This window comes from Scleropages formosus, chromosome 16 (assembly GCF_900964775.1).
Source record: "Scleropages formosus chromosome 16, fSclFor1.1, whole genome shotgun sequence".
NCBI lineage: Eukaryota > Metazoa > Chordata > Actinopteri > Osteoglossiformes > Osteoglossidae > Scleropages > Scleropages formosus.
Window position 1 is genome coordinate 20,368,099 of NC_041821.1, and position 27,580 is coordinate 20,395,678.

The following is a 27,580-nucleotide window of genomic DNA, read 5'->3' on the forward strand; positions in this document are numbered from 1 at the left end:
AATGTGACTGATCGTACATTTTAGTAGAAACTCAAATGTCACTTTTCGAGTCATCCCTGGAGCTTCTATGTGCTCAAATCAATCTTCTGGGTTTGAATTGTAACCTTAGATGCTGTATCATCTTTGAGAAGACTCTGCTTTCTATAATAAAATGTCATTTTTCCATTTTTTGCAGATTGGTCCTGGTGGATATAGCCTTTTACACTGGGAATGTCCAGGCGCTGAAGTCACTAGAAAAGCTGGATCTGAACTTGGGGGAGATCTGGGAACAGAAGAGGTGATCGAGACCATGACTGTGATCTGTAAGGGGAGACATAGATGGCGGTGAGGGGAAGTAGAGACCACCTTGGGCCTCGCGCTTACCATGTTCCACCACCTCATGTGCCCCAGAACCCCTGGGTGACCCAACTGCAGGAGCTGCTGCCCATATTTGGCAAAAGGGGAGAGAGAGCCTCTTCCTCAAGCTTTCTACAGAAGGACTCTGGTTACTCACATGGACCAAACCTGGATGAACGCGCACACATACACAGATAGCTGGGGATCTCAGAGCAGCCCTACAGCAGAGCTCGCTGCAGAGGCTGCCCCCAGCACTTGCTGCTTCTGTTCACACGGGTCGGACTTTTGTCTCCACATCTATGTGCAATTCCACTGATGACTGTTGAACTTTTCTCAACAGACAGAAACAAAGTGAAACATTCTGGTCAAGCGTGGGAGAGTTTTCAGTGGTTAAAATGTTACACTTCCCCATAACTGAAATGTCTTTTTACAGATGTTTGTAGCATTTGACTTTGTTGTCCTAATTTGAATCAACAGAGCCAAGCAAGCTAGATTGCAGGTTAAAGGTATAAAACTGGATATAAATGTAAAGAGAGGTTTAAAATGTATGTTTTCTCTTAATCTGGAGTTAATTTGAATATTTGCTCTTCATCTTCTGGTTTCGCAGAAGGAGTTTTATTTTGCAGCATCTGCTTCTTCAGTTTACATTTTGAATTCCAGTTTGAAATGTATCCTCTTGCCTTGAAGGGACCCACATTTTACTAGTATTCCTCAACTTTACACAAGGGAAAAATGTTTTAAAAATGACCTTTTAAAAGGCTTGAGCATTTTTGCACTAAACAGCTATTTCATCCCCAGTCAAATCTACAGTGTCTTTAGTGGTTATTTAAATAACTAATGATTGTGTCTTACAGCTTTTGGTTTTATGCATTTTTTTTTATTATTTAAATTTTGATGTTAGAGAAACACATTGACATTAATTACTGATTTAAATGTCAGTGTACGGACACACATTACATATGAAAATGACGACCAAACATTGTTCCCTGCTTTGACCCTGGAACCCGAGCGTATACTCCAGACCGTGTGCGGGTTGGTGGTGTCTTCGGCATGGTGTTTGGGAGGCTGAGCAAAGGGCTGCCTCCGCTGTGGAGCTCCAAAGAAGGTGGATTGGGCCGACAAGAGGCAGGACTTCTGGGAGGTGGGCTGTTGGCAGTGCCGAGTAACACAAAGCTGTGTCGGGGAGGACCGCTGCCAAGGTCATTATTTAACAATTTCACAAGCAGGCGGCCAAGACCCAGGTCACGAGGAAAAGGTATGACTTGTCCATGCTTTTGATGGTAAATGCTCTATGACCCATTGTGTTGTCAAGGGTTCAAGTTGGGAAACCTAATTTAACTTGTTCTTGACCAAATTAATTTTTAAATCACTGGATCTCTTACAAAACTTGAACCAGTATTTGTCCGAGGTCATTTTTGGTCTTATGTTTGAATGCATGTATGTGTGTATCTATGTGTAGTTTGACAAGTGGGTTTTTTTTTTTTTTTCTCCCTCTTTTCTTCCCCCCGTTCTCCCTCCCCATCACATCCCCAGTACCCTAACGCCCAGTAATTTAAAGTTTGAGTATTGTGTGAAGGAGATCTCCTTCAAAGAGTGGAAAAATCTATTCACCTACTGGGGGTGACTGTTTGTACTGACTAGGTTACTAGTGCGATACAGTTCAGTGGTGACTCAAAAGTGCCTACTTTTGATAGATATCAAAGACCGCACTACTTTGAACGGTGCATATTCTGTGTTGAGTGCCTACTGGGCTGTCCTGCATGTGTGCAGGGCCTTGGGTTCCTACCAAGGCAGGCCGTGGAACGAGGAACAAAACCAATCTGATGGCATGCCTGAGAACCGAAAAATGTCCTGACATTTAAATGACTAAATAAAACGTGGAAACGATGCCTGTTTGTCTTCCTTGGAAATCATGCGAGTTTAGTATTAGAGTATTGCAATGCTCCTCCCACGGACCCCCTGCTCCTTAGTCTAACCTCTAGCACGGCCACAGTACAGGTTACTGCCAAATGTTCACAATCCAGAGTTAAGTGTAGTGTTCTGCTCCAAAATGTTTGTAAAGTCTAAGTGGGCAAGTAAAGAAATTTTTCTTATTTATATAGGTTGGTTTTTTCACTATCAGTTCTTGGCTAGTACCTGCTCTAGGGTACTACAGGAGGAGCAGGGATTCAAACCTATGTCCTTGATTGCAAGGTGACAGCTCTGCTAAGCCACCTTTTGTCCCACTACATGACTCATTTCCTCCAGTAGTTGAAGGGTTGAGACTAAAGTATGAAAAAAATTGGAAGGTTCACTGTGCAGCAAGAACAGCAAAATTTGCCACAGATTCTTTCTCTAGGCCAGCTAATTGACTTGGAATACATTAGCACTTAATAAGCAAATCAGACAATATGACAGTCAGCAACCAGGTGATGGTTAAAAATTTGGTTGCTAAAGAATGTGTGTGATGTCAAAAGTATCTCCAAACCTAGGACTACAACATGCATTGTAGAGCTGAGCATGCATAACATTCAAGCTATAAAATGTTGACAGGTATTAATTACCAAGAGAGATTTCTTGTAGGCTGAATGATTTAGAATAGACGAGTGGGAAAACACCCTAATGCTGCCACAGCATCTTTCCAAGGCTGAGTTGGCTTGTAGAGAACTGGGTCTAATCTCTGACCAGGAAGCTGTATAAGGTGGAAAGGTAAGCCATCAGAGAAATCGCTGAGGTGTGTGAAGGTCCTTTCCCACAAAAACACACACACTAAAGGACTTGTCTGAATGGCTATTGCACTTTAATGGAGACCAGGACTAAGTAAGGACCCAGAGGAGACCGTTCAGCTGCCGGAGACTACTGCTTTACACACCTTGCTTGCAGACTTACTTTCTGTTGGGTTTCACAGTCATGTAGAGCCCTGTTCTTCAGCGTGACATGTAAAAATGGTTGTGAATGAATTCAACGCTGGTTATGATACAAGAGTGAAAACAGCGAAGAGATATGACACATTAGGTCAACACACCAGCGCAGCTGTTTACATAATGGACGCAATCTTCCACCCTGGCAGTCGTGGTGCGATCTGTCACGTGACTAAAGGGTGTTCAGTGGTCGAGGATGCGCAAGTTGCCCGACACAATCTTGTTCTCCAGCATTGCGCCTGCAGGGATGTCAATCCGGTCTCCGTGATTGGCTATAATGATCACCGTGCCCTGCATGGAGATGAAGATCAGTTCAGTTAGAGGGTCAGCGTTGGTTCAGGGGGATCTGGAAAGACGTGCGAAACCCATTACCTTCAAAGAAACCTGCTTGCCAAAGGTGACGTCTCCAGAAACCGTTAGGTGATCCAGCTCTAACATATCGGGTATACTCTCAAATCTGGTTAAGAAGTCATGAACCTGTGGATAAGGAAAAATCCTTTTGAAATACAGACATTGTAATGTTAGGGGGTGCGGTGGCGCAGCGGGTTTGGCTGGGTCCTGCTCTCTGGAGGGTATGGGGTTTGAGTCCTACTTGGGGTGCCTTGCAACGCACTGGCGTTCCATCCTGGGTGTGTCCCCTCCCTCTCCAGCCTTGCGCCCAGTGTTGCCGGATTGGGCTCCAGTTCGCTGTGACCCCACTTGGGATAAGCAGTTTCAGACAGTATGTGTGTGTCTGTATTTCTTTCTTTCTTTAATGACATACAAAACCTTTACTGTAACTTTTTGCTAAAGCAATGCTTGGAAATCTAAAATGTGCTCTTTCCTATTGACACTAATGCAGAAGACATTGTCTAAAACAAATATTTTGTGAAACATCTAAGTGTCTAAGACTTTTGCACAGTACTATTAACAAAATGAAGACATGCTCAGACTGATTGCTGTTTCCTTTGTCTGGCATCGTATGCCACACTTGATGTGGTCTCCTCCCGGCAGAATGCAAGTACGCCTGACAGCAGTGAAGCGGACATGTCAAGGGTGAGGAGCTCGTCCAGGATCACAGTCCCAGCAGGACGAGTCATGTGGTCTGTTTTCCCCTCTGCTGGCTTCCCAGGTCACCACTGGGTACGCAGGGCTTGGCAAAACCGGTGCGGAAAATCCAGCCTGATTAACTGGTTGCTGTTACAGCTTAGCATCAGCAAATCATAAATTTCAAAATCTGGTTGCACCTTTACCGAAAGAAAAATAGTCAAATGTAGGAAAACTGCTGACAATCCAGTCTACGCTGAATCTTCCTCTGATGAACAGGAAAGTTTAGTATGTAAACACTAAAAGCATATTTACACACTGCGCAGCTTAAAAAGGTCCTATTGATTTTAGTTATCAGAGTTTATTAGCCAATCAACCTGGAGAACTTTCACATTGTATTCCTGGCACTGAATCACGGTGCGCTGTTCATTTGTGCGTGTGCCCACCCTCTGCGTTCTTCCCAAAGCAGTGCCCAGTGCAGCAACAAAAATCATTCCGAATTGGCGAATAATTAGGAAAATGATTAAAAGCATTCATCATCGGTTCGGTTCAACAGATCTCCTGCAGTAGCTCTGCCTGCTAGTCGAATGTTTTTTGTTGTATAAATAAATAGATAAATGGATAAATGAATGCCTCATAAATCGTAGCTCATAGGATCTTTCTAGTAGTGCAGAGAAAAGCAGGCAAGCAGAGCTTTCCTGGAGACTGGTACCTTGGTGAAGGAGCTGCCCAGCTTGACGTGGGGTGTGGTGGGGAACTCCCTCTTCTTGCTCATGGTGAGCGATCCCGCCTCCAGGCTGTACAGGTTGGACATGACGAGCAGCAGGTCCGACGTGGTCTTGACGGGCAGGAAGCGGCTGCGAGGCACATTGATGCCCAGTGCGTTGTCGAAGCTCTTGATGGCCGCCCCCACCGCCGTCTCCAGCTGGATGACGTTCAGCCCACCGTCCAGTGTCTGACGTCATGAGTGGAGAGAGAGAGAGAAAGACCTGTATCTTCATCACAATTATTATAAATTCCTTTTCCAGGAAAACTATGCAGTGGTCACAAGATACGCATTGTACTGCATAAACCCATTTCAACAGCTAGTTCATCTTCTGTGTCAATAATCACTGGACCACTTGAGGATCACAGTGAAACAGAGTGGAAGCAGAGTATACCCCGGACAGGACACCAGTCCATCACAGGGCAGTGATGAGTGGTTATTAAAGGATACACTGTAAAAACAGATAACGTCCAACAATGGAACCAACATTAATATTTACAATTGTTATATAATAACTGATTTTTCAATATTTTATTGCTATTAATAGTTTGTTGCTGTAACAGTTTGTACTGCACTTTGAGACTGTCCAAACCAGGGTTCTTTTTATATTTTCCCATGTTCTGCTGTTCTGTTGATCTGCTGTGTTCTGCTACAGCCAGCTCACCTTGGGGTTGACAATGATCTCCATGTCCACGGAGTTCTGCTCCTGCAGCCTCCTGACGGCCGGCAGAGAGATCCACAGGTTATTGGTGTTGAAGATCTTGAACTTCGACACCGACTTGAACTCATCCACGTGGGCCTTGGGCACCTGTGCAATCTCCAGCAGCCTGAGCTTGCCATCATACTCAATCAGCGTGCCGCCCTGAGTGCAAAGCATTGCAAAATCACCTCTGAGCAAAGAGCCTGCGTCAGACATAAATGGCAGAACTGAACTCTCCTGCCCAGCAAGTAAAGTGTACCAACAATCAAGACCACAATAAGATTTCAATTAATATTATGTTCCAAAGCAAATTACAATCATACCTGTTTACACAGCTGTATAACGAGCGTAATTCACTCTTGAAAATGTGTTTATGATGTGAATTCTTGAGAAATGCACTCAACTGCCATTAATTTAATTGAAAAACAACCATATTCCTCAGCCATAAAAGATTCAACCATTTTTTTCAAAAAAAAAAAAAAAAAAAAACTAATTCCTGTCCTTTTAAAAACAAAGGAAATCTCATTCAAAAACAAATGCAGAACAGAGCTACTCTGGTCACCTTAAAATCTAGATCCACATGTTGAAAATGATAATATTTACATGCTCCTTTTTTTCTATAGCTTTCCCCTCTTGCCCTTTGTCTCGCTATTATTTTCTCTTTTTGTTTTGCTGTTCTTGGGTGGCACAGTGGGTACTGTGGGTTGGAATCCTGCACAGTCTGTGTGCAGTCTGCGTGTTCTTGCCGTGTTTTCACTGGGTCTACAGGTTTCCTCAGGGTCCTTTGGTTTCCTTCCAGAGTTCAAAGGCCTGTGATCTGGGTGAATTAGAGACTCCAAATTGCCTGCAGTGTGTGTGACTCCCCTGCAATGGACTGGCATTCCGTCCAGGGTGTTCCCTGCCTCATACCCACTACTTCCAGGATAGGTTCAGGACTACTACAACCCTGAATTCGACAAGTGGTTGCTGTCAGACAAGGAACAGAAAAATTGGAATTACTGCACAGTTTCTTTGATTTACAGCTAAAACCATTATACTGCTCAGTGTAAAGAACTTTGAGAATTCTATCCATTTTATTACTGTAAATTGATAGGTAAGGCTTTCTTTTACCTGTCCAAATTCTTTTAGCCCTTTCTGAAAAACCTTTTTGCTGCAGGGCTCAATATTATGAGATGATATGTTAAACTGATAAAGTCACAGGATTTCTGAAGGACGCTTGAAAGAAGACTGACATTACTGCTCTCGTAGGGCATTCGTTGTATGAGCTGATAGCTTGTTATCCTATTTTAGTATATAAACTAGGATGTCAGTGCAAGTTCATTTAATGTGTGTAACATGAGGGAAAACTGTACTGTACTGGAGCCAGGCTACAACAGCGGGGCCCCTCCTGGGTCTCGAAGCATCCCACTCTTGACCACTATGCTACCTGTTGTCCACGAGTGGTTTAAAAAGCACTCACTTTGACGTCTGCTCTGGTTTTGTCGGTGACCTCCATGACGAACTCGCAGCGCTTGCCATCCGGCTGGCTCATCAGGTGGTTGAGGATGTGTAGGTCCACTGTGGCACCCAGGTTGTCGATGTTTGACACAAAGATGTACTCCTTTCCCTCGGTGATCAGCTGATCCAGGAGACCCGAGTTACGGAAGCTGGCGTAGATGTCCCCGTGGCCAGGAGGGTACCAGGCCTCTGCATTCTCCCCCAATGTGCTCATGTCCTTGGCTACTGGCAGGAGGGATTCTTTGTTGATCCTTGGGTACCTGGGTGGGAGCATGGAATGGAGATCATGAACACAAAGGTGTTTTTCTGGCATTTATGTTCAATCCAGTGTTCTGTGTGAAAGAAATGAAATAAACCATAACATCAATAACCACATACAAATCCCAGGATTCAACTCCAGTCTATAGTCCAGTCTATTTGCAGTGTACAGCTGAGAAGGATTTCAAGCCCTAATGGCTCCTGAGAGGACATTAAAAGACAAATAATGTTACACAAAATCATCTGTTTGAAATCCTTCTCATGAAATGAAGTGTATTACACACACTTGTGTATGTCTTCTTTCTGCATCCATGGATGAGAGAGTGTGGTAAATGAATAATGTGAACACTGGGAAGGAGTACTGGCAAAGAAAACATCAAGCAGAACAGTTACTGTTCTAAAAACTTGTCTATTTTAATTTAAACCTTTACAGATTAAGTAAACAACCTTAACCTGGGATTCAAAACCGGTCCCCCTTCTTGCTCAGAATGTACAACATGAACCAGCGCTAGAGGTTTCAATTTAATTCCACTTTAAAACAATAATCTCTACAAGATTGCTCAGTAAAGTCTATAAATATGAACAGTTCAACTGTTTTCATCTTGAATGAATCCCATTCATAAACAAGCTTGGCCACTGCAGGTTGCTGCTAAATATTCACAGCAGATTAACCTTAGACAGATGTTTCTGTGGAGCTGAAAAAGAATCAATAAAATGTTACAGATCGTAAAGGTGTGAGAGCGGAACGCCGCTCACATAGGTGTGGTCTGCTCCTTTCCTCGGCATCATACCGCAGAGCCAAGTTCTCCCCAAAGTGACTCCAGCTCATCAAACTGTATTCATTTAGAGTGCAATTAACTTCAGAATTCAAAATATTCTGAGGATGGTCAAATAATCTCATTTCTCCTTTATGCTATAAGGTGAAAGTCTTCTGAGATCACAGTGGGTATCTGGTGTTTCATTTTCCGGTTCTAAAAGAGCACCGTGGCACAGCAGGTAGCACTGGTGCCTCAGAGCTCCTGGCTCAGTGTGTGTGCAGCGTTTGCACGTTCTCCTCATGTTCTCCTCATGTTCTCCTCATGTTCATGTGGGTTTCCTCACACAGGCTGAAGACCGGTGTTTCAGGTGAACCGGTCACTCTAAATGGCTCTTACTATGAGTGCGTGTGTATGTGTGTGTGAGTGTGACCGTCCCGCAGTGGACTGGCATCCCATTCAGGCTGCACCATGCCTCACGCCGTATGTTTCCGGGATAGACTCAGCGCACCATGCTGGATGTGCAAATACCAGTAGTCTGGTTGGACGGAGACAGGAAAAAAAAATGAAGAAAAAAAAAATGTAGTGAAAAGACACATTCAATTCTGTTTGCTTTAGGAAAAGACATGTTGAGTACACGCTACATCTGGGAGCAGGCGGTGTAGCAGTAAAGGAACTGGAAGTGTTTTGGGGCATGAGAGGAGAGCAGGGTTTGAGACATAACAAGGACCTGCTATGTTTTCTGTAAGAGTGATGGGCAAATGGGCAGAAGGAGAGCTCTAACAACCAAGTGGTGCTGAGCTGTGGAGCTGGGTCCATACTTGCTCTGGTTGAAGGTGTGGATCTTCAGCCGGTGGTGTGCGTACTTCTGCAGGATCTTCTTGGTGTCCTCCTCCGTGTTGAAGGAGTTCATCAGGACAAGCGGCACATCGACATTGTAGGTTTTGTTCAGGTGCTGGAAGAAAGAGAGCGAGAGGGACTGGGCTCCATGTTTCCCTGGCACACTCGCAGTGGGGGAGGGGGGGGGGCTCTCTGCCTAGGGACTGGTCAGGTCAGGTGGAGAAACAGAAGAGCCAGTGTTGGGGGAACATCCGCAGCTAGGAGTCAGCCAGCTAGCCAGCACGCCCCCCCTTTACACACACTGCTCTGGCGCAGGTCCTCCGAAGCGCCCCACCCCGTATCCTTCACGGAACAGGCAAGATCCAAACCCGGCCGGGACTGAGCGCACAGCTCGCCTTTCAGGGGATCTGGGAACAGCACATGACATAAACACACAGAGCACACAGTACACCCCAAACGCACGTTTGCGCACTCCCCTGAAAGAGATAAATAAAACCATGTGTCCACGCTTCAGTCAGTAAGCAATGGAGGGCGGGAGGCTGGAGGGGGATTGGACAGGGCTTGTATTTCAGAGCATAAGGCTGGTTTTTCTGCTGCCATGGAAACATGAGACGGGAGTTCCCTCTCTCACAGGCCTCCAGCCCACTGACTGCATATTAAATGGTGATCCAACACTGAGGCCCTTTGTTGGACTGACGGAGACTCTACAGCAACACCCAAAACCAGAGGAGTAACGCCGTAATAACGCAGTAACACTTCATTATTTCAGTGCACCTTCATCAGATGCGCGTTACGAATTTTATGCATTCATACAGCTTCATGGGTTCCTGGAACAATTCACCTTTAGTACCTTAGCTACTCCAGCAGAGCTCCTTTTAGGGCCCAAACTAGCAACTATCTGGTTAATAATCCCATGTTCTCAACAACAGTGCCACTTGGCAGCCTGAACCACTTAATAATTCACAACATCCATTCATTCATTATTAATAATTGCTTGTCCATAGTAGCATAGTGGTTGGAGCTACTGTCTTTGGATCTAAAGGTTGCAGGTTTGATTCCCACCTCCAGCTGTAGGACTCTTAAGTAAGGTTCTTACCCTAAACTCACACACATACATTGACTGAAACTGCTTGTCCCAAGCAGAGTCAAGGCAAGATGGAGCCTAAACTGGCAACACAGGGCTGGAGGGGGAGGGGACACACCCAGGACAGGACACCAGTCCATCACAAGGCACCCTAAGCAGGGCTCAAACCCCAGACCTGCCAGAGAGCAGGACCCAGCCAAACCCACTGTGCCACCAGGCCCCCCCCTAACCCTAAACTGCTCTAGCAAAATGACCCAGCTATACAAATGGGTAAAATAATTGTAAATACCTTAAAACTGTAAGTTGCTTTGGCAAAAAGTGTCAACTAAATGAAAAAATGTGAATGTCCAGAGAAGGGTCATGGTGGTCAAGAGCCTATCCTGGATACATTGTGTATAAGGAGGGTACACTCTGGGGGGGAGTGGCAGTCCATCACACCATAATCTCTTACACACACAAAGGGCAAGAGAGTCACCAAGACTGATTTCGATTGGAACCCACAGCACAGGAGCAGTGAATTCCCTAAATTTCTTAAAAAAAAAAATAAATAAAAAATTGCCCAGCTGTACAAATGGGGAAACGATTGCAGGTACTGTATCATTTTACACTGCTTTGGAGAAATGCTAAACCACAACCACAGTGCCATTTGGTAACCCGAACATTTAATAATCCTGAACTTTTTCATCTAAATATACGTACATACATAAAAAAATTCACCTGGTTATCTTTCTGCCCTTCCTCCTTGTCCTGCAGGTACACCGGGAGTGACTCTCCCTCTGACTAGTTGTTCAATGTAATAATCACTGTCCTGCCAAGGCTACGGTCACATGATTTGCAGTGACAGCCTTCATCAGTACCAGCCAAAACAGTTCTGGAAACCTAGATGTAAAGGAGGACTAACCTCAATCTGCTGCACAGTCAGGTCCAGGAACGTGTTCTCGTTGCGCACGCTGATGAGGCTCTTGGGCCCTTTGCATCCCATGCTGGTGCCCAGACCCCCATTGAGCTTCACCACCACCAACTTGTTGAGGCTTTCTGCCACGTTCTCCGGGAGCCCCCTGGCCTTGATCTTGTCATAGGGTTGGATCTGTTGGGGTGGGGGACAGGACGGGGCGCACAGAGAGGGGTTAGGGCACTCGGACACGTTCATCACTTTACTATTACTTCTTTGACCGGATCTGGACCTTGAAAAACCACCCAAATGAGATGGAGGACAAAGACGACACCACAGATACAGCACATAACCACTGCCACAGCTCACGGTCCTACATTACCCCATTTATAAGCCCGAAGATACGAAATCTAGATAATAGTCGCGGTTTCACAGAGCAATGAAAAATGATTGTGTAATATTTAAACATATTACTGCGGCCATGGAGTCTTTAACCCTTAAAGATGTCGTTACTCACACACACATATTTCAAGGTCAGGATAAAAGCAGAACTTGTCAGCAACAGGATAAGCACAGCAGATCACAAGCTGTTGGTACAGTTTAATTTATCTATTATTTGCAAAAAAAAAAAAAAAAAAAAAAAAAAGAGTGTGTGAGGCTTCAAAGTGTTTCCCCTGCACTTCCACGTCTTCTCCATTGTCGCACTTCAACTATGTCGGAGGAATGGGAGGGGTGTTAAAGCCTCATCCACAACCCAGACGCCGCACCCTGGGAGAACTGCAGTCATCAGGCCAACGCACACACACACACACACACCACCCCCCCTCGCTCCAACAATGTCCCCAGCGCTGGGAAGTGGGTGAGCAACACACACGAGCTGCACGTCTCTGGTGACAGAGCCCTCGAACCATCCCGCATCGCTGGAAAGCCTGACCTTCAGTGATGACACTGAAACCTTGCAGCCACTGGCCCTCTGGGCATGTGAAACACCTTTCGCCGACAATGTACATTCTGTGTACGGCTGCGTGTCCTCAGCGCAGCGAGCCTTACTGTGTGTCACACTGACCGCAAAACTCTGTTCAGCTGGCAGTGAAAAGAACAGAGAAACAAGTTACTGGTTACATTTAATTACTTTAGACTGGATGCATTTTTGGGTCCAGAAACAGACTCATAAAGGCCACTCCCTCTAAAAGAAAAATAAAAATCAACGATGGGGTCACACTCCTGGGACACAGGATCTCCAACCGAACCGTTCCAGACACAGTTAGATCAGGCCGCTGTGTGTCGGAGGTGTGCCGGTGAGCCGATGGCGTGCGGCACAGCGTTACGGTGGCCCCACACGCTGCACTCAAACCACATGTTTGTTATGCTCCCAGCATTACTTGCACCTACCGATCGCTCCATCGCAATGCAGACACGTGAACACGGAACACGTGCGCCACATAAACGTTTTCAGTACTGTGAAACCAACTTTACACTTTGCTCATCACACTTTACAATGACATTTCAGAACCTTACAAGCAGCACCTGCGACTCAGACGTTTGAGAAGTTTGGCCGTGGCTATAATATAAAAACTGCTTCATTCCAGCACAGAAAACTAATATGTTAACGTGCTAAATTCTAAAATGTTGAAGAAATTAGAAAAAAAAACCTTGTGTTTATCTTTATTTACGCACTGGTGATCCCGTTTGGGATGCGCTCCTTTCTGCTGTTTTGATGGCAGAAGCTACAATTATCCCCTGGTCACCATATGTCAAAGCTGCTTCTCAAGTTGGATACATTTTATGAGCAGGAAAACAGAAGATGTTCAATTTTAAGATTTTCAAGTGGCACACTTACATAGCAGGTGGCACTGGTGCCTCACAACTGGTGCTGTGGATTATCATGTGACTCGGTCTGTGTAGTTTGCGTATTTGTGCAGGTTTCCACTGAGTGCTCTGGTTTCCTCCCACAGTCTGAACACCTGTGTTTCTGGTGAACTGTTCACTCTAAATTGCCCTTTGTGTGTGTGTGTATGTGTGTGTGTGTGTGTGTGTGTGTGTGTGTGTGACTGTCCCGTGATCGGTGCCCCATATAGGGTGTACCCTGCCTCATGTCTATGATCCAGGATTGGCTCCAGAGCACTGTGACCCTGAACTGGGAAGGTGATTATATAAATGGTAAAAATGACCAAATCTTTCACGTTTCATTTGCATTATCACGTAGATCTAATAACTTTTCTAATGGAAGAATGTTGGGCAATTGAGTGAACCACATATTTATGGAAGGAGGATCAGATGGGGTCAATAGAAATAAGAAAAACTGAAAACTTGAAAAAAATCAGAGTAGAACTTTACCATGCTATGTGACAATACTGCTGCAGTCACGTGGACTGCTAGGTAACTGTATCTGTGAAGGCCATTTGTGAAGACCCCTCTAGCCACATCGGAAATATTCAAGCTCTGCGTGATGTCTGGAATGATGAATGCCAGAATGAAGATCATGGAGAGCTCAACAGCCCTTCTCTCCTCATTCACAGCCAGCAACCTGGTGGTGGAGGAAAGAGCGGAGTTATAAGAACGTATATATTTCACGCTCATGTCAATCTCGCCGCTCGCCCACGCACCGAAGTACACGGCAAGCCGGAACACTGTATTTACTCATTACCTTGGAACTTGGTGAAACCATTCAAGCCAAAAAACATCTGCCTTTCACATCAGGCCCATTTCAGACTCTTATTCTCTTATTCTCAGCTCCAGGAAAAAGATTTTAACAAGAAACGGCGATTACGCAATAATTCACGCATGTGAGATTACACCAGAACTACTGATAAGTGCAGTGGTTACAAAGACGATTATGTAGTCAGTTATTGTAAGTAACAGAAGCTAGCAGTTCTCAACCTGGTATCCTGTAATGCAAAGCAGGATGGCCTGGACAGCCTCTTCTCTTTTGTAATCACGCTGCCCTTGCCATTGTCTCCCTTTCGGCATCGTATTAATCATTTAAAGCAGACCTGGGGCGGTCTATATGGTGACAGACGGAATGTGACAAGAGCCCCGCCCCCCCAATCTGTCCACTCAACAGAGGGCAGTAAGGAGGTGTGTGCAGCAGGTACTCAAGAACTTCAACAGCTAGTGGACCTACTGGTCATTCCCGCACATGGCTGCACGCCACAGGAAGCTCTTCGTGAGTTACTTTATGGCTACTTCACCCAGATTTCCCCCCTAAAGGTCCAAGTTGCTGGTTTGGAGCATTCCCGCCTAGGATGGCAGTCACATTCTCAACATGTCTAGAAAATGCTATTTCGGTCCTCGAGAGCCTTCTCGTCCCCCTGGAAGACCCCCCACGGCTAGGGAAAGGTCAGTGTTCTACATGTCCAGCTGTCAGTGGTGCTCATAATGGCCTGTCCACGTTGTAAATGCGTAAAACAAGAGTATAATTAGTTCTTTCTCACTATGAAGTCCTTTTAAAATTATATCATACTGGGCCAAAATGTCTTTGCTCAGGGCAAACCTGGACTTTTTACTAACACTCGTTCTCTACCGGAATGAACCAGCCGGTAAAAAACGGAAAAAATGGCAACTAAAGGTCATGGGAGAGCAGCTTTAGGTTTCCGAAAGGGCAGAACATTAATCAGAGAGACAACAAAGTGGTTAAGCCCCATTTGTCAGTTTTACAGTACGCTCAGCCAGCCATCATTCGATGGGCCCCCGTACAGTGAGGAAGCGCTTATGAAAACATACACCCTTTTTACACACAGAGGACCTATTATTCACCACTCTAGCGTATCTGTTTCACTGGCTCATGGTCATTTTACTTCCACGGCAGCTACTTCATTCGCTGCCACCGATGTCTTTCACTCAGAAAAGTGTGTGAACACTGTGCTTCTTCCATAAGCAAACCCACCATACACTTCCCACTTCCTTTCACCCACTGCCTGCCTCAACGAAACACAAGCACTCATCAAGGTAAATCTAACACCACTGAAACGGTAAATTCCATACTGTTACTGCTGTTATTTAATCTCGCCGATACTTCTCCCAAGCAACTTTCATTTCTAAGCTACATAAAGAAATTTACCCATTTATACCAGTGAGGAATCTTCACAGGACAAATTCAGCATAAGTACCCTGATCAAGGGTAAAGCATCTGTTAGTGAGACAGCACAGCACCTCTAACATACATCATAAATATGGCACTGGCACTTACTGATAATGGTGGATGCATAAAAAGAAGAGCCAGAAGTAATTGTTGCTATAAATATTAAAAAATATGTGTCATCATTGCCATGTATAAAAATACCTTTAATTTTGGTATTTTAATTAAATTGAATTATTTCATTTTTAACTTTCATTTCAGGTGTCTTTTTTTCATCCTGGAAGTGATATTTTTTCCACAAGAAACGATGGCAATTCAACACCTTCACAACAAGAGTTTGCCTATAATGAGGTGATTTCACGGACAAAGGAAGACTGTCATGTCAGGAATGGGTGTATTTAAACAGAAAAAACAACGAACCAATTTCAAACCACTTGTCCCAAGCAGGGTTGCAGGAAGCCTATCCTAGAGACAACGGGCGGGAGCACACCCTGGACGGGACGCCAGTCCATTGCAGGGCTACAACTAGGCACCCAGGCACACAGCCGGGTGAAGGTACTGGAACAATTGCAGGGCAAGCCCCTTACTCAAGGGCACAAGAGCTGGAGGTGGGGATCGAACGGGCAACCTTCTCCAACGCTCCACGCGATGCCACCAGCTGCTCATACAGAAAAAACACACACACATATTGACTGAAACCGCTTATCCCAAGCGGGTCGCAGCAAGCCGGAGCCTAACCCAGCAACACAGGGTGCAGGGCTGGAGGGGGAGGGGACACACCCAGGACGGGACACTAGTCCATCACAAGGCACCCCAAGCGTGGCTCGAACCCCAGACTCACCAGAGAGCAAGACCCAGCCAAACCTGCTGCGCCACCACACCCCCGGGGAAAAAAATACACACACACACACACACATTTTCTGAACCGCTTGTCCCTTACGGGGTCACGGGGAACCGGAGCCAACCCGGCAACACAGGGCGTAAGGCCGGAGGGGGAAGGGGACACACCCAGGACGGGACGCCAGTCCGCCGCAAGGCACCCCAAGCGGGACTTGAACCCCAGACCCACCGCAGAGCAGGACTGCGGTCCAACCCACTGCGCCACCGCACCCCCGGGAAAAAAATATTAAAGAGGAAATAATTTTTTTTTTTTTTGTTTCTAACATCTGATGAGCAAGATGGATAAGGAGATGAACATCTGTCTTAGACGACAAAAAGGACAAAGCTATTTACAGACTCTGCCTTTCCACATGATCCCTGTCCTTAAGGCCAACCCCAAACCCCATGGTATCGATAGAGGTAAAAAACGGAGGCTACAGGAGACTGTGGGCTCAAAATAAGCGTGATGTGCGTCTGTTCCTCTGTCTTACAAGAGCTCTTATGTATTCTGAGCTGGGCCAGGGCGTCAGTCTCCCGTGACCCCTCACAGCTGATATCCTGAGCAACTCCTTTCCCAAAAGCCCCACCGGTACCCACACGTGCTGCCGACGTGAACCGCTGCCTTACCACAGCCCTGAGTCACACAGCAGGAACCCTGGCCCCCCGAGGACCCTCGGCTTCAAGTAACCTCCAGTAAGTAGGAGCAGATGTGTGCAAGCCCACATGTCCTGTGAAAAGGTTCTTCAAGGCACAGAAACAGCAGCCAAATACAAGCTCCACCTCTACTGCAGAGGGTGAAATTTCAAATTGTTTTACAAAATGGCTAATGTGCAGGGGGCACGAGGCGTGCAGCACAATGAAACCCCAGCAGTGCCTGCTGAGTTTACTCAGCTCTTATTCCTCATGGCAGCCGCTCTGCACAGCCATCATCCATCTTTTAACACACCTGCCTAGCATCTGTCGCTCGCGCTCAGGGAACCTGTCAGTCCAGCGCTTTCTTGACCTTCACCTGTTCCCCTCCACACCACAGCGGACTGCCTACAGGTACGAGAATAAAACTGCTGAGTGAAAAGTGTGAAAGCACCTGCTGGAAACTGTTCAGCCAAAGCCTTGTGTTTGCGAAGATATTAAGGGCTGGGCAACCCAACAGTTTTCCATTTTTAAGTGTAACTTCTGTAGCATAAAACTTGGTCAAGAAAAGGTTTCCAAAAGCTTTAGACTAGTACTCTAAGTCCCTCTAATTTTATTCAAAATTCATTTAACTGACACTTGTCTCCAAAGTAACTTCCAATGTTAAAGTAATTACAATTATTTTATACAGCTGGGTCATTTCACTAGACCAATTTAGGGTAAGTACCTTACTCAAGGGTACTAAAGCTGGAGGTGGGAACTGAACCTGCAACATTTGGGTCTAAAGGAATCAGTAGTTATCACTACACTACCAACAGTAGCTCTGCATTCTCAGGCAGCCGATGAAGGTACTAGTCCTACAATGCATACCGCATTACCGGCTATCCTCTCCTGCATTATTATTATTTATCCATTTAGCCCTTGACTTCGTCATGAAGAAGGCAACTGCGTACATTGAAGCAGGCATCCCTTGGACGGATCAAGATCGCTTGACAGACCTAGATTTTGCCGACGACGTGGCCCTGCTCGCCGAGGACGAAACCCAGCTCCAAAACGCAACCGAGAGACTCAGCCACGAAGTCAGTAAGATCGGCCTACGTATCAGCTCGGAAAAATCGAAGATCATGAAGACCAGACCCGTAGGCGTGCCAGCCAACATTACCGTTGATGCGACACGACTGGAGACAGTGGAGAAATCTACCTACTTGGAGAGCATTGTTTGTCACGATGGTGACGCAGAGACCGATGTCTGGTGCGGGATCGGGAAAGCTTCAGCTGTGTTCCGTCACCTTCAGCACATCTGGATGTCAGCTTCAATCTCCCTCAAGATTAAGTTACGACTATACGCCTCCATTGTCGTCCCGACCGCAATCTACGCATGCGAAACGTGGAAGCTAACGGCGAACACTGTTCGCAAGATAAACGCATTCCATCAATGATGTCTCCGGCGGATTCTCAAGATCCGGTACATCGACCGCATCACCAACAAAGAAGTTTTGCGCCGGGGAAATTCCAGCAGCCTTCAAGTTACAATTACGCAACGATGACTCAGGCTAGCTGAGCATATTCTACGAATGCAACGACATCGCATTCCCCGGGTGGCAATGCACTGGTGCCCCCCGGGGGCCAGGCGTGGCCGGGGTCGTCCCCGCACCACCTGGCGCCGAACCTTCATCAACGATCTTAAGTTCGCTGGAGTATCCTGGAATGAAGCTGAAGTGCTGGCAGAGGACCGGAAGCGGTGAAGAGACCTCGTCGCCCGATGTGCCCAGCAGCACGGGAGGATCTAAGACTAAGACTAAGATCCATTTAGCTGTTGCCTTTCTCTGAAGTGACTTAAAATGTTAGGACTGTATGTTATTCTACAAACAGTGCTTTACCCATTTAAACAACCGGATAATTTTTTACTGTTCAATTAAGGGTACATACCTTAATGAAGCAAGAGGTGGGACTGGAACGTGGCACAATTAGTTTCAAGGCAACGGTTCTCATCACGACGCCACTTTGTGCCACATCCAGCCAGCAGTGCCATGACTGATTGATTGACACATTCTTATTTACATGTGGCAACAGCTGAAAGAGGCAGGGCACAGGAATAGTACAGCACATAGCACGAGGGCTCTAGGTTAGCAAAGACAAACCAGCGTGGTTTTTTCACTGCGCTCTGTCTTCAGGAATGTGGTCCTGTCCGTTTTACTAGTTCCTGAAGAGAGGCGTCCCTTCTCAAGTTAGCCGAGTGGCAGGGGAGGAAATCGAGCATTCCAGGTTTGACAGGAGCTTCCTGTAACACATTCCCCAATTCTGTCCCTCCGTTCACACCACTTTCATCCCTCTTTTCTGTAGCTACATAGATTCAGCCATGAGCAAAGGAACAAACGCCTAACATGGTAAACGCTGGCCTTTTATACAACGTTTAGGGATGTGCACTACACTAAACAGACACTGTGATGATGAGCTGAGCACCAAGTGAGCAGCTGTACAGTAAGCAATCTGAGTGGAAAACAGAGCTGTAAGAAACACGCAGATTTATATAACAAATGCTCACACATCATTCCCACAGACACCATAGTTTCATGAAAGTGCAATGAAAATGACATTTCTCCCCAGGGCCTAGACTCTGCCATCTGACACGTGGCCATCGGGCACGCTCTCTTGGTTCAAAACCAGAGATAACATTCCGAGAGACCCGCCTTGAATGACTGGACATAATTTCTACTTCTTTTTTTTTCTTAATGGACAGAACATAAAATCAGTATCATGTGATCTCTTTCAGCTACAGCTAAAAAAAGCATGTCACGTGTCATTAAAACCTGGAAAATTAAGTGCACTGACACCAGAGAAGACGGCGGTATTGTGTTACTCCCGTATGAACTGAGTGTCCCCAAGAACACTGTAACTGGAGCTTCAAAGGCAGTAGAGGACACAAAACAAAGGGACACAGAGGACAGCCTACACTTTGACTGCATTTACCCTCTCTGTGATTCACCTTCAGGTACAGGATAGGGTAGGTGATTGTATAAAGAATAGTTACTGCTTTCCAGCCTGAAGGTTATGGATTCAGATCCCTGTTTCTGCTGAAGTACTCTCAGTTAAGTTACTTACCTTGAACTGATACAGTAAGAATACCCAACTGTGTAAATGGGCAAACCATTGTTTGCTGCCTTGAACAAAGGCATCACCTGAAAACATGTTTACCGAGTTGTACGTCGTTTTGGAGAAAAGTGTCCGCTAAATGAGTAAAAATGTAAGTGAGCAGCACAACCGGCACACTTTTACATATTTCTTTGGCCAACATCAAAAATAGAGCAGGGCCATTCTGTGAAGCCCACAAGTGGTGCAATAGGCCGTGAGGGTGATGCCGAAGTCAGAGGAAGTGACCTTTGGTGGCTTGAAAAACCCACCAGTGAAACAGAGCCATCTGGATGGGCCACAGTGTTCAGGCATGATTCAAATTGAGGTAGAGGTCAGGCTAATAATAGGCTAACCTTATGTATGTGTATTTACTTAAGAGAGGGACTAGGGTGCAAGGTGAGGGTGGCACCGGGGGCAAACTGTGAAATGTCACGGGGGTATTTCACCTCCATATGCATTCTTTTCTTGCATAAAGTCATAGCTTTTTGGCCATATGGGTGCAGTCCAGCCCAGTGCCTAGCTCATACATACACAAGGAGCACAAACACACACACACACCCTCGCTATCCTTTGTCAGCGATGTGCAGCACATCGGAAACTTCGGTACGTTCTATAAGGCACAGAGACAACGGCCACGCAGCTCACTAACTTGGCTGTTGTTTTCCCTCTTGACCAGTCCACCCCGCCCTTCCTTCCCCCTTTCACTCACTCTTTCAGTAGATTGCGTACGCAGTTTCTCCCTCCCTCCCTCTCCACAACACACTCACACTCTCTCCTTCCCTCTTTCATCTCCACGGGCAGCTCACATGTTTCAGTCAGCTGTGGAGGCCGGCAAGCAGGGCTGGTCTGGCACTGGGCCCAGTGGACGAAACCCAACACTGGCCCCTCTGCAAAGCTGAGGCCTGTGCAAAAGAGCGTCCTCCACACCCTCCCTCCCCTTGAAGGTGACTGTGGCTAACTCACTCGCTATCACCCCAAAGAATCTGCCCAATCGTTTGTCTGCTTCTCAGTGGCAACCGTGCAAGACGCAGCAAACGCTGAAAATGCCTCATTACAATCCAGAACGCCTGGAAGGATAATGTCTCCTAGAGCTGCTTGTAGCCTAGGTGCCATGGATTGACAGAGGAACCCATGAACAGCAAATTCTCAGTTCATACACCTTCAGCTCCTAGCTCTGAGCCTAACGTGCTCCCAAGAAAGATCTTGGCTGGCAAACAACCAGTCTCTGGACTTTAACTCCTGCATGGTGACCGTGATTGCTGAAACTCACAGCAAATGATCACCAAAAAGGTTTTTAGAAATCAGCTTGTTGCCAAGGGCGGCACAGTGGTGCAGTGAGTGACCTGACAATGCTTGAGCGGCCTGTTTAGACCGGTTCAGGGTCTGCGGAGATCACGAGTTCTTGCTGCGGTCTCAATCCAAAGATATGCAGCACATGGCAATGGTAAACCACTTCCGTACCCTCCCTTACCATGAAAACAACAGCAGTGGTCACTATGACTCAAATTTGATTAAATTTACTACCCCTGCTTTATCTTTTTGCCAAGGAAGAGTAATTGCAATAATTCCGGTGCAAAGTCTTTGGGGAGCTTACCAAATCTTCTGGGGGTCTGTAAATCTTTGCCCAGTCCACAGAGGGGCCCTTTGCTTGAAGGAAACTGTGGAATATCTTCTTGAAGCCCTCAAAGTCCTTTCTGGCAAGCTGTAAGAGGGACAGAACAATGTTAGGCAGAAGCTAGGTTTTCCACTACTTTCTTAGAGCAGTGTCTCAATACTTCCTTGGTTACGACCAAGTGAGAAAGATCGCTGTGAAGAATTCATTTCCCTATCAGAGATGACATCAAATCAAAACAGGTAGCTTTTCCAAAGCATGGTACTTATAAGGGTGGTGATATTGTATCATTCTGAATCATTCTATTCCATCATATTCTGCATCATCCATATTCTATCATTCTGATCATCACGTATCTCTCTGAACACATGTATTTTCAGTAGTAAAGTATAACTTTTAAACTACCATCACATATTGGAACCATGAGTGAGTTCAAAACCCGGGGGCCCTGTAAAATTCTCCAGATCTCAAAATTTTTGTCTCTGCATTTGTGTACAAGCTCATTAAACAAACAATACGTGAAGTTACATTCAAAGTCCTTCTAAGACAAGGACTGACCCGTGTCTGGAAAACCGACACATAGTCACCTGTGATACAATGATCAAATCGACCTCCATACGACAACCAATTTCTATCTATGAAGTCCAGCTGTAACTTACAACTACAACTTCTTCCTATTACCAAATGCAAAGTGTGCAAACCAGTGTGTTGACCCTTTCATTTCATTCCTCTCCTGCCTGGTCTCCTGATGAAGACAAGAAAAGTCTTCCTCGTTTGACTTTGGTACTAATGACTGCCTCCACTCCTCGATAGAAAAAAACCATTATGTTCAAAACACTCATCTTAGCATAAGCAAAGTAGAAAGGTACAAAATATATACCTTATAATATAAATTATATTAGAAATTACATATATAATCTTTTTTTTGTTAATTTCTGTGGCAGCAGATGCTGTAGTGGCTAAGGTACTTGTTCCACCTCCAGGCAGGGTCCTGCTATTTGTGACTTTGGAAAAAGTTCTTAATCAACCCCCACACACACACACTTTCTGAACCGCTTGTCTCATACGGGGTTGCAGGGAACCGGAACCTACCCGGCAACTCAGGGCATAATGCCGGAGGGGGAGGGGACACACCCAGGACGGGACACCAGTCCGCCACAAGGCACCCCAAGCGGGACTTGAATCCCAGACCCACCAGAGAGGAGGACCCGGTCCAACCCACTGCGCCACCGCCCCAAACTAATGTGAACTGAAATACAGTTTTTGTGGATAATGTGGAGAAATGTAAAGTGAGCCCTTCGCGACAGTCCAGTATAACTGGATCAAAATGCTTTGACAGCTGCTACTCGGGACAGGCACAGCAGGGAGCTCTTAAATGGCAATGTAGACGACATTCAAACAATTTGTGCATTTAAAGCTGCTCTTGAAAATTGGACGGCATTGCAAGGCTCTTCAGAGAAGGTGAAGCTGGCCGGAATTCTCAGCCCTTAGGTTTACCTCGGGGTTCATATACTAGGTCAGGAGAAGGGCAGAAAGAAGAAAATCAGAGCAGACAAGCCTTGTCTTTTAGGTAACTGGATCGGTGTCACCGCTGGACGGAAATGAGTCCTTTTCCAGCACAAGGTACCATGTGAAAACAGTAAAGAACACTGTCATTCCAGAGTGTATAGATGGCCATCGCTTTTCTTCAGAATTAAAGACATTTCCAGCAAAATGCCTCAATCTCTAAATTTTCCCTCCTCTACTGTTCAATGTAATTTCAAAAGCAGAGCGGTCTTGCAGCCTGGACGCTGAGTTGACTACGTTCAGTGCGTATCCATGTTGTATGCCTGCGCATTTTTGCGCACCATTTCGCTTTCTAACACGGCCACCCGGAGACTTCTTTCAGCAGTGGACTGATCTAAATAAGCTGTCACAGCTACTTTATCTGCCTGCTCTCTACTGCACTCTGTGCTGTGTCTTCTGTGTGCAGTTTATTTCCTGATCAGTTGTTTCTTCTCCATCTATCTAAAACATATCTTTGACTGATTAATAAATGCATTTTTCAGGGTTTTAGCGATTAGACTGCGCCAACTTCCCTATTCGGGAGGATTTGAGGGTGGTGAGCTGTTTTGCAGGGCATGTCAGTGCCAGGAAGCACACCCACCTCTGCTTCTATGCCTTTGGTTGTGGACAGCAGCTTCTCCAGCTCCTTGTGCATTGAAGCCTCCAGCTGCTTTCGCATCACTTCCTGAAACTGTGCCATTCCGCTGTTGGGGGCTCGCTTGCTCAGACCTGTGGAAGGGTGGGAAAGCAATCAGTCTGGTGTCCACTTCATTAAGCAGAGAGAAGAAGGAGAGAAAAGGCATCCGGTGATCGATGATCTGCTATTCAGCCACACTACTTAGAACATAAAAGAAAAAGAGGAAGATCACACTGAACCTTTTCTGTACGGCTTACGCTCACTGTCGCAACCGGTTTCATGCTCTGTACTGTAATGAATACGAGCACCCGACAGTGAACCAGCGCTGATCTCAAATGCAAAGTTATAATTTCCAGGAAATTACTTCTTTCTGCAGTCACAGCCCTGGATAAGCAATTTTTCTCTTAAGGCATAATGACAGATGTTATTCAGCACAAAACAGGTACAGGTGCACTTTTCTCTAATGTCAGAAATTAGGAAAGTAAGGGCTAAATCGTACAATTTAAAAATACAGATGCTGTCACTAAGTGTACTTAAAAATGAGGTAGAAAAGGAATAACACAAACTGAGAAGTCAGGCTATACAAATCTCAGCCATGTCTAACTGTAATCCTATTACTTGATAATAACTGAGGTATATTACACAACCCTGATGTGGACTGGGAGCAGCACCCTGTCGTGTCCAGGCTGTACCCTGCCAAGCCTTACATCTTATACTTCTGGGATAGGCTCAGAACAACAGCCACTGGAAAAATGAGTACTGATGAATGAATGAATGAATGAATGAATGAATGAATTTCATTATAGATTAAATGAAGAGTACCAACTGCAAGTCCCAGTGGACTGCAGCTGCAACCCTGTACTGAGACCCTTAATCGATTATTATTGTTGTTCTTAGGGCAGGAAGGCCTTTTTACCACGTTCACCAGCTTCTGCCTTGAAATACTGCGATGATTTACATTGCGGAAAGTGCATTGTAGTGCACAACATCCAAATTAGTTTTAAAGTGGGTCTCACGGAGACATGCACCTCCGCAGTGTCCCCGAGCTGCAGCAATGAGCAACAGAGGCCTTTCCCTCTTCCCAGCCCATCAGGAGAAGTTTCTTTCTTTTAGCTGCCGGTCACCATGCCGAAAAACATGTGTGAGCACAAGCCTTCAGCAACATGTGGTAAAAGGGCAAACAAAGCACAAAGAGCTTGAGTGTCGGGAGCGACAGGCATATGGGCGGGTGTCCCGTTCATCTACGCTCTTTATTCTCAGGGGGGCTTTAAAACAGAAACCTCACTGTAAAAGAAAATGTTTCATGGCAACAGGAATTAATCCACACACTGGAACCTCAGTTCTCAAATATTACATTCATTTATTTAGCAGATGCTTTTGTCCAAAGCAACTTCCAATGAACTCTATGTAGTGTTACACACCTTATTCACCAAGGTGACTTACACTGCAAGATACACTACTTACACTGGATCACTCATCCATACATCAGTGGAACACACTCACTCTGTCACTCACACACCATGGGGAACCTGAACAACACGTTTTTGGACTGTGGGAGGAAACCAGAGCACCCAAAGACTTACACTGCAAGATACACTACTTACACTGGATCACTCATCCATACATCAGTGGAACACACTCACTCTGTCACTCACACACCATGGGGAACCTGAACAACACGTCTTTGGACTGTGGGAGGAAACCAGAGCACCTAGAGGAAACCCACGCAGACAGAACATGCCAACTCCACACAGACTGAGCAGGGATCAAACCCATGTCCTCTTGTACCCCCAGGCACCATGAAACAGCAGCGCTACTCACTGTGCCACCACGCCGCTCATGTTAACATCCTCCTTTGGGCACAAAACAGCTCCAAAATCGACGGAGCGAGTACAACTCGGTGCAGAAGCCATCCCGCCCGCACAGAATGGTGAAACATGGTAAACCATGCAGTTTGACCATGCCATGGGCATGCCACAGTCCCCCAGTGTGAGAATACTACAGAAATTATTTGACTGCACACACAAGACTTGTTTGGTGGTAGAAACTGTGACTAAATGATGGCCATTACCAACTGATTTGTTCTAGCACCTTCCACGGGCCGCGGGGTTAGCAAAGAGGGTCATCATGGTGTGTGTGACTTGACCATCAAATATAAACGTATTTTTCCCTGCCGCCACACACTAAAGTCGCTTCTTTATCACGGCACGAAAGATGTGTGGCCGTAACACAGTCCGAGGACACGAGAAAGAAACGTGTGTCCACATTTTGTCCACATTCTGTCCACAAGGACAAGACGAGGCGGAAGAAAGTGTCCGACGCGCTGAAGGAGCTGCGGGACACGAAGAAAGAGGTGGAAGGAGTCGGACCCGGAGCCGAGCCGAGAGGGGCTCTCACGGGGCACAGCGAGCCCGACCCACGGCCCCTGGACACGAAGAAAAAAAGCAGGACACAAGTGGACAGACACCTGGCGACTCAAGGTGAGTTTAATCCTCCTTTGCGGAGAAGTTCGTCCCGCCCTGAGGCAACTGAGCAGCACGACACGACGGCGCGGCAGAGCGCGAGGAAAGGATGCGAGAAACCAACGGCACCGTTTTATAATTCAGCAGCACCCTGGGTTTCTCAAAAAAGTCCCACTCAAGTGTCCAGGTGACACCGCAAGCAATGCTGCCAGCACACATGCAGTATATACACTTTCATTCGGGTTAAAATCTGGGGTACATCCTGTCCTGTCCTGTCCTGTCACTTCCATCACGCACTCTGCTGCACACTTACCTTCAACGTAAAGCGACATCTTTACAGCTGCCTAGTAATTTCGGTGTCTACAGATAATACTTAATTATATCACCAAGTGGCTCCTTGTCTTTAACATCCAGACAACGATTAAAAATCGCGCCGAGACGACTAGTGCCAGTGCCGGTTGTTCGCAGCTCGGAGAGAGAGTGTGTGAAGAGTGTGTGTGTGTGAGAGGGAGACTAGAGGTGCTGCGCGGCGATGCTCCATTCGGCGGATCCGGCCCCTCCGACTTGTGAAATAATCATAAAATCCTCTCTACGAGGGAACGCGTCCCCCCCTCCGCCCCCCGGAGAGAAGCCCTAAAAAGGTACAAGCCTCCGGCGCAGCTCGGCACCACTGAGCGAGCGGCAGCCCCCCGGAGGAACGCCCCCAGCCCGGCCCTGCTCGATACTTCTTCTCGACACTGGCCCGACGTGTCACGGGCATAGAGTGAAACCCATAAGAAACCGCGTCCGCTGCCGCGGCAGAGAGAGTGGACGCGGTACAAAAAAGTGTACACTTTCTCTACCAGCATGCTGTGCGGTTTTCTGTTCCCCCCCCCCACTTCCGAAAAAGAACTTATTGCTGCTGTTTGCCACGTCCGACCGCTCACTGCCACTGCCTGCAGTCCGGGCGCCGCTCCCTCCGTCCCTCCTCCCTCCCATCGTCCGTCCTCACTTTCTCACTGCATTGCATTCTAACTTCTCCACGCACGCTCAAGGGCACCGGCGCCCTACATTCAAGGTATGTTCAGGGTACGTCCAGAGTATATTTCGGACGCATTCTGGGGACATTTATTTAGCAAGCATTCAAAGCGCATTCTGGGTACATTTACTGGAAGCACAAAAGACAGGACATCTAGACTAGATCTAGATCTAGGACATAAGCGCATTCAGTAAATATAACGGTACGCGCATTCAGGGTATTTGAGGGTACTTTTCAGGGCACACTCAGCGTACACTCATGTGCATTCACATCGCACGCCGTTTTTAATAAGCGCGTTTTTTTTATCGTGCTCTGAAAGCTGTTACCCACCTTTTAACTAGTAATATTATCTTTTCCTCTACACTTCTGTTCTGACAGCTTCGAACCCAGGCTTTGGCAGGTTTAATACGATCACGTTCGACGTGAGCCTTAGGAGAGCTCATGAACTGGGACGAGAACGCATTGCTTCGGCAAATCGGCCGCACAAAGTGTCACACTAATTTTTAGCACCGCGACCTACTGTGAAGTCACGT

General features: G+C 46.3%; 2 protein-coding genes across 4 annotated transcripts in view; one reads left to right on the top strand and one right to left on the bottom strand.

Moving 5' to 3' along the window:
- Positions 1-2,223, top strand: part of vps54 (VPS54 subunit of GARP complex) — a 23,245-nt gene extending 21,022 nt beyond the window's left edge. For both annotated transcript variants that reach the window (XM_018750925.2, XM_018750924.2), the window contains one exon: positions 176-2,223. In XM_018750925.2, coding sequence (XP_018606441.1) covers positions 176-281 — 106 coding nt within the window. In that variant the 3' untranslated portion in view covers positions 282-2,223. The remainder of the gene's footprint in view (positions 1-175) is intronic.
- On the bottom strand, positions 1,795-27,580 carry LOC108933707 (UTP--glucose-1-phosphate uridylyltransferase-like). 2 transcript variants are annotated; one of them, XM_018750929.2, is made up of 10 exons: positions 27,378-27,580; positions 23,532-23,659; positions 21,368-21,475; positions 11,064-11,249; positions 9,060-9,193; positions 7,188-7,485; positions 5,693-5,890; positions 4,975-5,217; positions 3,609-3,713; positions 1,795-3,527 (listed from the first exon to the last, which is right to left on the bottom strand). In XM_018750929.2, exons 2-10 carry the CDS (start codon positions 23,628-23,630, stop codon positions 3,420-3,422), a joined length of 1,479 nt encoding a protein of 492 aa, XP_018606445.1. In that variant the 5' UTR covers positions 23,631-23,659; positions 27,378-27,580; the 3' UTR covers positions 1,795-3,419. The 2 variants fall into 2 exon arrangements, with proteins under 2 accessions (XP_018606445.1, XP_018606442.1); XM_018750926.2 differs by lacking the exon at positions 27,378-27,580 and adding an exon at positions 26,343-26,795.

Coding starts and splice junctions, on each gene's coding strand:
- LOC108933707 (XM_018750926.2), bottom strand. Junction 5,891..7,187: donor AAACCAGAGCAGACGTCAAA/GTGAGTGCTTTT, acceptor CTTTGCACTCAG/GGCGGCACGCTGATTGAGTA. Junction 3,528..3,608: donor GCAAGCAGGTTTCTTTGAAG/GTAATGGGTTTC, acceptor ATCTCCATGCAG/GGCACGGTGATCATTATAGC.